At 42.7% G+C, this 13,517-nt stretch overlaps 1 protein-coding gene across 1 annotated transcript in view; it reads right to left on the bottom strand.

The window, feature by feature from the left end:
* Positions 1–13,517, bottom strand: part of FER1L6 (fer-1 like family member 6) — a 126,594-nt gene that overhangs the window by 28,576 nt on the left and 84,501 nt on the right. The window contains exons 24-33 of the mRNA XM_019519545.1: positions 12,816–12,977; positions 11,141–11,324; positions 10,642–10,868; positions 9,207–9,329; positions 9,038–9,077; positions 6,919–7,037; positions 5,747–5,878; positions 2,744–2,869; positions 1,770–1,897; positions 496–666 (exon numbers count right to left, since the gene is read on the bottom strand). Of these exons, the coding sequence (XP_019375090.1) occupies positions 496–666; positions 1,770–1,897; positions 2,744–2,869; positions 5,747–5,878; positions 6,919–7,037; positions 9,038–9,077; positions 9,207–9,329; positions 10,642–10,868; positions 11,141–11,324; positions 12,816–12,977 (1,412 nt within the window). The remainder of the gene's footprint in view (positions 1–495; positions 667–1,769; positions 1,898–2,743; positions 2,870–5,746; positions 5,879–6,918; positions 7,038–9,037; positions 9,078–9,206; positions 9,330–10,641; positions 10,869–11,140; positions 11,325–12,815; positions 12,978–13,517) is intronic.

Genomic DNA, 13,517 nt, shown 5'->3' with positions numbered 1-13,517 from the left:
TGTAAAACATGGCATTATTTCCACTATCTCCAAAATCCAGAAGCAAATCCTCTTCTCTCATATTTATCTGAAATTACAGAGAGGTTTTACTGGTTGTGATATAATTACTCTGCATTTCTACATACAAAATCAAGAGCAGGATGGAGTCTGTTCACTGCTGCACAGCCATCCCTGACAGCTATATTTATTTACACTTTTAGCCAGTAAAATTTCCAATTGAAGTTTCTTCAGTGGAGACATTTAAATACAGACAGTTGGCTTGTTAGGACATTTTGTGACCAAACATTGCTCTTAGTTTTAAAAATCAAGTGGTGTCCATACAGATTGTCAGCTACTCTAAAGCCACTGCTGAACTTTGTGGCAGGATTCAATTTAGCAAACACTACAAAATGTAATGGTTGGAAAAAAGGCACTATTTGGCTGCATGCAGAAACTTCTCCACAGATCACTTATTTACCATGCAGGCACACAACAAGCATCTGAAGAGAATCTTACATTTCATATTGACTCTGGAGCCCACAGGTAGCTCGGTGCCTGCTGTAGAAACGATTTTCCAGATCAATTTTTGTTTCTCCGATGAGGTCATCTGTTCCAATCAAGTCATGGTCATAGATCAGGATGGAGAGCAGGGAATCCTTTGGGAAAGTGGCCTGTATTTCAAAAGACCTAGGACAAAAATGAGTAAGCACTTGTCAGCCAAATCATTTTTAAAGCTAAATTAATTAAGATATAGCACAGTAAACACATGAATCAAGCAACACATGCTGAGCCAAGTGTTCAGAAGAGGTGAAATCTGTAAGAGCTAGAGATGCTCAGTGCTTCTGGAAAACCAGCTTTACTGGCCAGATTTTCAAAAACTCTTGAAAATGTGGCCTCCATGGGCACGTACAAATGAGTGTGCATGTGTGGTATGCGGTGCTTCAAACCACATGCACCACACATACCGGCATTTGCCACACTGCTGATTTGTAGTGTGGTGAGTTTTTTGACACCTAGAGATCCCAGCAGCAGTGTGCACCACCTGAAACTGGATCCTGCCAGCTGGAGCCACACTCTGACTGCCCGCCAGGCTCCATGCACCGTACTGCTGCTGCTGGAGCCCTGGGAAGCCCCCAGCACCCCAGGTAAGGCTTCTGGGGCCACAGCCTCCCCTACTCCACCCAGGGCAACTTGTCATGTGTCAGAGTGTGTGTGCATGAGTGTTCCCCAGGGACAAGTGGCAGTGGCACCACTATGTACTGCTGCTATTTGTCCCCAGGGAAATGCATGTGAATGCTGGTTTAGGTGCACCCCATGTGTCTAAAGCTGGGAATCCATAGCTAGGGCTACTTTTGAATAATGTACAGACTGCTCTTTTGGTTGATCCTAAAGGTAAGAATTTATTTCCATGCAATACTTAGATTTAAAAGATAATACACAATTTTAAAATAGGCTTTACTGTCCCAGTATCCATTTTTCTTTAACCTAAATAATAGTCATTAATATGAGCTGACTAGATCATTTGTTGCTTCATTTCTTCTTGTGCAATAACATACAAAGCTTTCTGCAGATTGAATTTCAGGAAGTGTTGGGCCAGCATGGAAAGTGAATAATTTCTGATCATGCAACATGACACAAATTCTTGGGATTTAATCAGTACAATTATATGACATCCAAACAGATATGCATCAGTGTATAACAAATGCATTCAGCTCTTCATAACAGCAGAAATATCTGTTGAAAACTATAAGGCAGGAAGCACCATGAATCAAAATAAAGCTATTACTAACCTCCCAAAAATTGGATTTAGCTGTTTGGGGATGTAGTTTTCACGGTCTTTAATTTCAGTTTTGCCTAGTCTCAGCACAATGTATGGATCTGATTTGCCATCTGGATCAGCTGGGCTAAGGTTAAGTGCCTGGTAAGAACAAAAGACTGTTACATCATTGCTTCATGAAAGGTCAGTTAAATGGATTGTGTTCTGCTGGAGTTAACCGCTCACTGGTGCAGGAGGTGCTCTGAAAATGCAAACGCTTAGCCAGCCCCATCTGCTAACATCATTACTACTACTAACTGGTGGTGGCTGTGGCTATGACTGTTGCTGAGGCTGCTGGTCATGGCTGCTGCTGTGGTGGTTGTAGCTGTGTTTAGGGTTGCTGGTGGCAGTTTAGGTTGTTAACACCAGTTAAGCACTGGGGGCGGACTGTTTAGAGGATGCCTAGCCCCTGATTGCAAGTGGCTAGAGAGGTTATGAGGGGGCTGCTTATGGTCAGAATGGAGTGGATGAAGAGACACAAAGTGGAAAGGCCAAGGCAGGAAGCTGACTTTGCTTGAGGCTTTCAAGTCCAAACTACCTTGAGGATACCTTGCTCTTGCTGCTTTTTCTCTTGTTGCTTCTTCTCCCCTTCCCTCTCTTGTACTTTCCAAAACCCCCCTAAATGTTGTCTTCTCAGGCTCGACCAGCGTCCCCGAGATTTTCAATGAGAAAGTCACAGAATCGTAGAGAAGTCTCATAGAGAAGTAGGGCTGGAAGGAACCTCCATAGGTCATCTACCTACTCCGTTTCAGGGCTACTAACTGCACATCAGGGATGACCCTTGAGAAGGGCTCAAAGTCCAGTGCTGCTGTTCACTGCTCTTGCTGTAATGGAATTGTACCATGCGGACAAAACTTTTGAGAAGCTCTCTTAGGTACAAACCCGAAGAAGACTTTGAGTATCAAACTTCCCATTCTTTCAAAGCAGAAAGAGATGCTGTCTACTTACTGCCACAATGTACACCCTGACCAGGACTTTGATGGGGTGGTTCAGTGGTACCCCGAGCAGAACCTTAGGCTGCCCTCCGTCCATCAAGCTGGAATCTTCAGGACTTTTGTAGATGCAGAAAGAGCCCTGTGAGTACACAGTTATTTATTTCTCTTGTAAGCACAGTATAAGCCTCTTAGGGTGCTTAGCCATTTGCCAATTTCCATGGATTTCAACATTAAAGGCACTGCTTCAGCCAATTTAAATGCACCTGCTCTTTCATGCAGGAGCAGCTTACTCTCAAGCTTTTAACATATTAAAACTCCTCATAACATTGTTTCTCAGAGCCTGTGTTCAGCCTTTGCTCAGTTGATCACAGGTTACTCAGAGCCTTGACCCTAAGAGAGAAACTGACAGGGCCTAGTCATTTCCAGTAGGGGTGCGGGGAATGGGCCCTATTCGATCTGAATTCCGATTCGGCCCAAATCAGGGACAGTGATTTGATTTGTTGATTCAGATCACTGTCCCCAATTCAATTCAGCTGAATCCAAATCTGAATATTTGATGCTGATTCGGCCATAGACACAGCTTTAGGTGGGGGCAACATACTTGGCGGCGAACCCAGAAATGGACCAGAAGTAGTTCTGGTCCACTTCTGGGTCTGCTGGGGAGCACGTTGGGGGACCCCCCCACGCCCTCCTGGCTCAGCGATCAGCTGCAGGGGGACCCCAGGTGTTGCCCCAGACCCAGGAAGCACCAATCACCAAGCTGGGGGTGTGGGGAGGCTCCCCTGTGTGCTCCCCAGTGGACCCAGAAGTAGACCAGAAATGCTTCTGGTCCACTCCCAGGTCTGCTTCCAGGCACGCTGGGGAGCCCCCTGCGCTCCTGTGGGACACTCCATCTGCCCCAGCATCTCAGCTTTCACGAGCCATGCCTAGTGCCTCGAGGTATGTAGAAAAAACATTTAAAGCTGGGTCTATGTCCAAATCTCTGAATCTTTCTGATTTGATTCGGAGAGATTAAAGGGTCTCCTGATTCAATTTGGATTCAGAGATTTGGTCACCAAATCAGGTCAAATCTCTGCCAAATCAAATCAGCGACTGAAGCTTTGCACAACCCTAATTTCCAGGGCTACTAACTGCACAGAAGTGATGGCCCTTGATAGGGTTTGGAACAGGGTTGCTCAGCTCTCTGGCCCCATGAAGACCTGACCCAGTGTGGGGTCAGCTCACCGATGTGATCCAATGCTGGCTGAGCTGCATATGCCAGATATAGCCATATGCTGGCTTGATACCATGCACTGGACAGGGCTGCATGCTGACCCAGTCCTGTGCACCAGATTCTGCCATGTGCTTGCCTAACCTTATGCATCAGATATGGCCACAGAGTGACCTTACACACCAGCCCCCCTGCATGCTGGCATGTGTAGTGCTCAGACTCACACCTATTTTACAGTGCATCACAAAGGAGATATTGCTTTGGCAAATGGAAAAGTAATATCCTGAAGACCAAAGTTTTGTGCCTTTCATTAGACCCCCAGCTCACTGCCTTTCAATAACTGTATTTCATTATTTCCAAGTCATTCCAAGAAATACCCGCAAGCTCAACTTCACAATTACATTAAAGAAATGTACATGATAGCTGTGGCCATTTCCATGTCCCAAATACTAATACCCTAAAGCTCACATCTTGCTTTTCATTACATTGGTCTAAGATGAGTGTAATTTCAATTGATTTAAATCAGGAGTGTCACATTCATCTGACCTTGTGAGGTGGATGAAAGGTGTGGGGCTGGTTTGCAGGCTGGATTGGGCCCGTGCACTGGATCCAGCTCAGAGGGCTGGTCCAATGCGGGCACCTCATGCAGCGCATGCCTTGGACTAGCCTTGTACATTGCATGCAGCATGTGCCAACCCTGGTCCAGGGCTCTCACACAGAGCTGGCATGGGGTGCCTGCTGTATGAGGTGGTCACTCCAGACTAGCCCTAGGTGCTGGCTCCGTTGTGTGGGGCTGGTCTGTGTGCCTGATTAGGACTGGCCTCAGAGCCAGTGTGCAGGGCTGGTCCAGCAGGGCACTGCATGCAGTGCATTCCCTAGACTGACCCACTATGCCATGTACAGTGCCTACAGCCCCAGGTGCAGCCCCGCACATTGTGTGTGGAGTGTGGGCTGGCACATGCTGTATGCAGCATGTGGGGTCAGTCCAAGACCCAGAGGCTGGATCACAGAGCTCCACAGGCTGGATCTGGCCCACAGGCCATCTCTTTGATGCCCCTAATTTAAACAGTAACCTGTTAATGATGCTTTTATAACATGGAATACAATTTGCCACTAAAAAAACTTAAAAAGGGGTAGCCCCAATGCCTAGAATACAAAACAAAAGCTTGTGCTTTAACAACTTGACCACTTCAAATAAATTTGCAAAACATCTTTAAACAGACACTTGCACAGCAATGTACGTGTTCAAGGCATTGATTCTCCTGAAGCACAGAGCACTTCAGTCTGAAAGCAGGAAACTATTACTTTCATTGTGCTTGGAATTACATTTGCAGATTTTCCCAACATGTAAGAAATGTGGAATTGTCTCCCTGTGGATGTAAGTAGAAGCTTCGTCATTTAAGCTATTCTGTGTATTTGAAATTATCTTTCAGAAATGCAGTTACATTAGTAGTGGCTGGACTGCATAGCACAATCATTCTGTTCTGGCTCTAATTACTACGATGCAGTGCAGCTCTGGAATTGGAGCTGTGTGCTCTGGTTCACAACACTAGCCCTAGGTGCTAGCCACACAGTGGGCTGGAAACTGACTTCAATTGTCAGGTCATAGAAGAGATCATAAAACATCAAACTTCTTAAAACTTCAAACTTTTCTGCAACACATTGTGACTTTGGCTGCAACAGGCGAGCTAATTATAGGACTAGACTACCAATGCTTTTTGAAAAACATTCCCTGTACACGTGGAACGTCAGTGAAAACATGCCCCTCTTTAAATTGCCAGGCACCAAATCAGCATTTAAGCTCACCTTAAATTTTCCTATTATTCTGTCCTCGTGGTCACCATGGTCTTCGTCACTGGATTTGCCTCTTAAGAGTTCAAAGGTCTTCACCCAGTCTTCAAAGTTATTAAATTCACTCTCTAGGTCTCCATCGTAGATCTTGAAACATGGGAGAATGCTCATTTCTTAAGACGTAGTAAGTACATGCACAACCATTGTTGCAGTAGAGGGTAAGCCCAAGATCAGTTTTAGCTCGGAAAAAAGGTTTTATAAAATCAAGTATTTGCAAAATTCTTTGGGAACCAACAGGAAAAGATCCCCTCCTCCACTGCTGCTGAGAAATGTTTTATTTTTAACAAATGTGCATGGTATTTTGCCACCCCTATATTTTAGCAGCACCTTAATGCACAAGACATGACAAGAAGCATGGCAGCGTGACAAAAAAAGAAAAAGAAGTATTGTCAATAGCAAGCTTCCTGCACTAGATAATGTAATCCATTTATTATCTAAAAGAGGGTTTTCCACCTCTGTCTGCTACAGCATTATTCTGTGTGAATTTGAACGTAAAGGTGAAAAGGGTACTCCATTTCTGTTGGTCAAGGTGAAGCCTTTCTATTTTAAAAGATGATATAAAGGCTATCATTTCATTATATTATAAACCTGTTTCATGTCCCCTTTTGTTCAACTCCTAGGTTTCTAATCATTTTCCTTGTTCCTAAATCTTTTCTTTGAACATCCTCTATTGTTACTTTCTTTTATAAGATAGGGAGAATAGCATCTAATATATTATTCCCAGTAAGAGCAGACTATCCATTTACATAAGACTTTGAATACTATTTACTTTCCCAATTCTTATACACCTCACATTTCTGAAACATTTAATCTCTAGTAACTGCATTCCTGTACTGATGTTAGTACAAGTAGGTGTTTTAGACTAAATCACTGAACATTTTGAATTGCATTGATACGATAAGGTGTGGAAAAATTCATTTAATTAGCTATATCCAAGGTGAAACTATAACAAAGGGAAACAAAAAAGGCATAGGAGTCTAATATTTAGTAAGGGTGACATTCAACCCTCTTCTGAGTAGCAGCACAATGACTAAATTCCACTCAAGACTCACTGTAGGCTAAGTCCTGGGTACAACAGTCAATTTTGACTTTATAGGATAAAAACAAAGCAATTAAATATTTTTCACCTGCAAAGTTGCCAGATTTGGGGCTTCTTCCTTTAGTTTCTTTTGGAGTAACTTATTTTTCTTCTTTTTTTCTGGTGTCTCTTCAGTGTTTAATGTTACATGGTCAGAAGTCTGCTTAGCTACAGAGATTTGATAACATCATTTAGGCATTAGTGATTGCAATAATGGACCAACCTCAAATGTTTTAGCTGAGTTGGTAAAAAAAAAACATACAGATGTCTTACTCCCTTCCTTCTTCTCCATTTACCCTCTCTCATCTCAAGCAAGTCAGAGATCCCTCTCCTTTTTCATGCCTTTTCCTTAACAGAAACACAATTTTTATACTTCTCTGCTGCTGAGCACTGTCAGATGACAGGATTATGCTTGTTCCCCAAACCTGGTGACTTCCATTCTCACTCTATCCACCATGCACACATTATTTTCTTCTTGTCCCTCCTGTAATCCTTCTTCTTCAGCACTCCTTTTCAGGGAGAGGCTTATCCTGGTGGACTGCCACTGCCAGAATGACTGCTTCTTTGTGATCTCATATAATCCAGATTTTCCTCAAGGCAAAGGCAGCACAGAACACATCTCAGCATGCCTCCTGCCTTGAGGAAGCCCCAGAGAATGTGAGCTGCAATGATTGCAACTGCTAAGCAGAAACAAATTGGTTGAAGCACCACCAAATACCAAAAAAGGCAGGAAGGGCCTTTGAAGTCTAGGTATTTATTCCAACTTTTCAGTTATTCTGGCCTGGTTGTATCTAGGCTTAAGTTTGGGTCAGTCTCACCTTATCAACTGCACTAGCTCTAACATAAATAAGACATGATTATTATTATTAGGAATAACTTTATAACTATGCAAGCATTTAAGCACTGGGACAGATTATCTAGAGAAGTTGTGGAATCTCCCTCCTTGAAAGTTTTTAAAAGGAAGTTAGGCAAACACTTAACTGGAACAGTTTAGATAGGAATGTCCTGCCTTAAGAGGGAGGTTGGACTAGATGACCTCCTGAGGTCCGTGCCAGCCCTACTTTTCTATGATTTATCTATATTTTATATTAGGTATATATTTATATTTAAGGGTATATTTATACATTGATTTGTATTTATATAAGAGTATATGTAGCTGTATATTTATATTAACAATATAGGATTGGAAGGGATGGATACCAAGCTCAGTCCTAGTTGTATAAATCTAGATACAAATATGAAACATATCAAATAAAAATACTAGTGCCTTTCAGCTTTCAAGTCATCAGCCTGGTCAACTGCAATAGAAACTCTATCAAGCACATATCATTGTACATGGATATGATGTCAGACTTTTGTACAGCATTCCCTGTCTATCAAAATATTTATCTCATGTAGACTGATTTGAAATCATCAAAGGTAATGGAAACTCTAGTCAGCTGCTGCTCCCAACGTAAATGACAACTGATACAGAAAGATCCTCAAAATGCTTTGGAAACTCTAAATTACTTCAACGACTAGAAAAATGCTGTCACCTCTAGGATGGGAGTGAAGGCAGCTTTTTAAATGTGAACAGCAACTCTGCACAACCAGTACAAACATTAGATTTCCTTCCGTGTCAAATGTAAGAAATTGGATTAGCAAAATATTTGCTAGAGGCATGGGTCACTATTACAGTGACCTGTAAAGCAACAGATTACTTTGTTTTATTAGTGCATTTACTGTCTATTCTTGGCAAATCTCTCCAAGTGCTGATGCTAAATATTCTTGAGTTGACTTTGAGTTGGACACAGCGGTGGTAAAGCCTCTCAATTCTGTAATCCTTCATAGTCTGTTTGTAGTGTTTTGCTTCTGGGTTGCACTTGAAATTTGTCTTATATTTGGAACACAATACAGCTGCTGCCCAAGAATGTAGTTGTCTCCTTACAGCGTGCAACCTTGTAAATTCATCCATCATTTTGAGGCTGAAATCTGCAAAGAACTGCTCATGACATTTTAATATATTTAATATCTAACCCAAACATAACCTAATCCAGGTATGGATCAGAATCTGAAGACTTTACCCTTGGTGCAATGCTACTAAAAATAACCATGAACAAGGTAAATATTCTTCAATTACCACTGAAACAAATTATTACAAGTAAAAATTATGCAAATGTATTTCTCACTCTTGTTGGGTTTTCCATCACTGGGATAGATTCCCTTTGCCTATCAAAACAAAAAGAGAATGGACAATATAAATATAAAAGGAATAATAAAAGTGAAGTCATTTAGCACACAACCTGGTTTTCAAACACCACTCATCCACTCAGTTGCATGTTTAATTGAAGTGCTGACCTTTTGCATTTTCAGCACAGACGCAAAGTACTTTGACCACCAGTCAATAACATTTTCAGCAGATTCATCCACTAGAGTTCTCTTTTTTCTCTTGGTAGATCGTCCAGAATATTTCCTTAAGTCCTAAGAAAAATGTAAGGAAAATATGTTAAATTCAAAGATTGTGAACTCTTAAAAGCCAAATTGATTGTGAAGACAAGAGGAACTATGTGGGTAGACTGGATTTTCTCTTCTAAGAACTAAATAAATGTTAAATTATTTTGCTTCTCCCTCTTTATAGAGAACCTGTTGTGGTTAACATTTATCCATGCAATCGCTACATTATTTTGACTGACCCCAAAACACTGTACTTCTAAAATCTCATACAAAGCAAACCATTTAAAGGAAAGCTTTGCCGTAAAGAAGCTAGTATTCAGGAAAACACACTTTTTGCTCTGCCCTAGTTTCTTTACCCCTCCCAGATCATTGAGTTTGGGACAGTTTGCAGATATACTCAGGACTTTCAGTATTGCCGACACATGAGTTATGAAGCCAATAAAGATTCTCAATGGCCACTGAAAACACAGCCATTTTGCCCTTAGAAAAGGAAAAGACAGTACCTGCAAACCAACTGCTTGTGCAAGCAGTCCCACTGCCTTCAGTTAGATTACTCATATAACTAAGTATTGGGCGCTATTAAATTTGCATTCAACTTTTCATGCCAGTAAGGAGTTGCAGCATGTCATTGGCATGTATTTAGCAGTGCAGTTACAACAGCAGCTATCATAACCTGTATTAGATGCACACAATTGAATCACCTGGCTCTGTCTATGCACTGCTCTTTATTGTATTGCCCTTATATCTTTAAATGCAATGGTAAAAGATGATAAACACACAAAGGTGTGTATATAGAGGGTCTAAACATCACTGCATTTCTTAGACCTTCAAATTATAAAATAAACTAGCAGGGTCTAATTACGAGAGGCTGCTTTCTTTATCCCACTGCCAAAACCAACTGCAATAGAATGCAAAGGCCTCCAGTTGAGTCATGGTCTGTTTCTAATATTAAAAATGAAAGAATGACTATTATCAGTGAAACTGAAAGCAAAAAAAAGAGAAACAGTTGCTGGCCCATAATTTACACAAACAACCGATCAGAAAAAAAAATATTTTTCCAGCCTAAAATATATACTGCCCACCATAATAGCCAATATTATCTCACTGTTCCCTGGTGCTTCCCCATCCATTTATTCCCCAGTGGTCTCTGGTCTGATATTTGGATTGCAAGTGCTGTGGGGAAGGGACCACCTTTTTGTTCTATCTTTGTATAGCATCTAGCCAGAGTGGCATCCTGTTCCATGACTGGAACTGCTAGGCTCGAAGACAACATCAGTAATATAAATAATGAGAAATTACTTCCAAATAACTCTTAGCTGATGGCCTCAGCTGTGCCCACCTTTTGTTTTCCATCTTTTGTTTGCTGAGACGAGGACAATGAAGATTTAGGAGCAGGTGGAGTCAATGAAGAGGTAGCAGATACAGTTGCTGGAGAAGGAGATTGTGCTGGAACTGGTTCTGGCATTCCTACTGCAGCAGTATCATGCTCCACATCAACATATATATGATCTGTTGGGGGCGGCTGTTCTTGGCGTGATTCAAGTAGCTTTGATGACTCCGGTGATGCTGAAATTGGAGGCAGAGCAAGCTGGGTAAGACTTTGCCAGAAATGATGGTCATCATGTTGATGCTTAAACAGTTATTAACAGTAATGCCTGTCCTTATTCATTGATAGTGCACAATCTGGCAAGGGGCTAAGCAATTACCCCCAACCCAGAATCCCTTAAGTAATGTTTTGCTTTAAGCATGTGTGCAGACTCACTGCAATAAATTATCAAATGACAATTGTTTCACCAAAATTATTACTTGGTATTTTTATTTGGGAATCTAGAATTTACCTCTGCCGGTTTCTACAACTTCCACTGCCTTTGCTGTAGCTTCAGGAAGCTCCTTAGGCTTATATAGAAACTGCTTCAGGCAGTTGATGGTGTGCGTTCCAACAAGCGTGCTGCGACCAAAGGCTCTCCAGTCCACGACACAGATACTAAGGGGCGGGTGCAAAAGTTCATTTTCAGGTAATTCCTATTGGAAGAGAACAGACAACCCATTTGTTTTGTTTGTTTGCTCCTGGACTAAGTAGTCATGAAATGCAATAGTTTGCCCTGGTTGTTAAATGCGTCAAGATGAACAAAATGGTTTAGAGCAGGGGTGGCCAACCTGTGGCACGCATGCCACAAATGGCACAGGTAGCTGCTGTGTTTGGCTCATGGCAGATCAAGCTGGGGGTAGGGATCAGAGTGGCAGATCAGGTAGAAAGTGAGGGAGCAGAGTAGCACTGGTGGTGGGGGGGCAAGGTTTAACTTGTGACACCTGCCAAAAAGGTTGGCCACCACTGGTCGAGAGCAGTGAAGAGGAGTGAATGTTGAGAGGAAAGAATGTATCAGTCCAATAATAATGTCCCTGCCGTGACTTTGCCCTTGTACCTCCTAGGCTCTCTTTCCATAATGTGAGGACAATAAATACTTACCTATCATGGAAGGCTTTGGTGAGGATCAACTAGGTAATGACTCAGCGGCAATGTGTAGGGAGTGCACGGGGGTGCACGTGCACCCCCTGAGAGCACCAGTGCACCCCCTGTCAGGCTGCGCTCCCTGCTCAGGCGAAGGGCGGCAGGGGGCAGGCGGGAGTACCGGCCCCCACTGTGAGTGCTGGCCGGGGAGTGCAAGTGCTGGATACAGACAGCTTCCAGGAGTGCCACGGCCGCTTTCGGGAGCAGCGCAGCAGCTCACCGGTTGGAAAATTCTGCCATGGAATGACCCGTCCCACACCTCTGGTTGGCGAGATTGGCCGTGGGGGGACCCCCTGGTTGGTGAGATTGGCCGCACTGACCGGTCACTGGGGAGGCGGCACATGCCCACCCTAAGGTGGCACCAGTCACCCATGTAATGTCTATATAGCACTTTAAACGTGTCAAGTGCAACAGAAGTTAAAGATACCAAAATAAAACAGAAAGAATTTAGGTATTACTGCCACCCCTGAGATAGCATTGTGCTTTATGAATACTTTAATAGATCTTCATCTCTGCTGTCAGTTCCTATCCTACAGGCCAGTGGACAGTAATTAAAATGTCCAAGCATGCCTAATAAGGGATAGATTCAAGTCAACAGTATAAAAGTCTCCAGTGCTCTTGGGCCACTTAACCGCCCAGTATGGTAACAAGGGCTTAAAAAGGAAAGAAATCCAAACTGTAACATATCTTTGGGGAGAAAAAATTCCTGCTGTCTAGCAACAAGTTCCACCCAGTGGATCTAAATTTAATTGCAATGTGTTTCATTAATGATCTGGCCTAATTGAGATGGAGCTTCTGAACAGTTTCTTCTTCTAGCAAAACGTTGGTAATTGTATCCATCTGGAGCACCTTTAAACGATTAGGTTAATGTATAAGTAATGATTTCTCTCAATGTATAATTAAGACACAGAGGAGTGGTCTGGCAGGGAATCACTGAAATGAGCCATTCATTTGTGTCTTTCGCAGGGACCACACCATGGACAGGAGCACCACATAGTACGCACCACTTCAAACCAATCTGCTTGGACGTTGAAGTTGGGGTTTTTCTTGTAGCTCTGGATGACGCACGATTTAGCGGCTTTCCCTGCACATTCAATGAGAACTTGGGGGCGGTCTACAGAGAGAAGCTGGACCTTCTTCAGTTCACGAACACCCCAGAACAGAACCTATATGGAGAGTTGAAGAGACGTGGTCAGCAACATACAGCTACCACCAGGAACCAGGGGGCAGATTCACTCTGGCAATACCGAGCAGCAGAGAGTACTTCTAAAGCTGGTCCCGGAGGAGCACAAGAACTTGCCTCAGACAACTGTCATTTTCTGCCGTAAAAAAATGGCATTACAAGTTAAAGCAATTAACAACTTCTAATCATTAACCAAACACTGAGATCATCATCAGCAACAGCTGCAGCAATAGCAACAATAATAATTTTATTTGTAATATTCCTCTCCTTTATCAGGCACACATGCTATTCACCTGAACAGCCACCTTCTCAGGAAACAACCTGGCATAGCCCATTGCCTATGTGATGGAAGTATATAAACCCCACCCTAGCTGGGAAGAGGATAATAGCAGCTACCCTGCTCAACTAGGTCTCATGGCTACATCTAGATATGTGCAGGTAACTGAGTCAGCAGGCAGACCTTCAGAGGATGCAGCTTTCCTTTAGAAGGGGCTTGGAAAATGGAGGCAGCAAGGAGGGCTAA

The sequence above is a fragment of the Gavialis gangeticus genome, unplaced genomic scaffold, assembly GCF_001723915.1.
Source record: "Gavialis gangeticus isolate Ggan-Ray unplaced genomic scaffold, GavGan_comp1, whole genome shotgun sequence".
Classification (NCBI taxonomy): Eukaryota; Metazoa; Chordata; order Crocodylia; family Gavialidae; genus Gavialis; species Gavialis gangeticus.
This window is presented reverse-complemented; position numbering and strand designations above follow the sequence as displayed.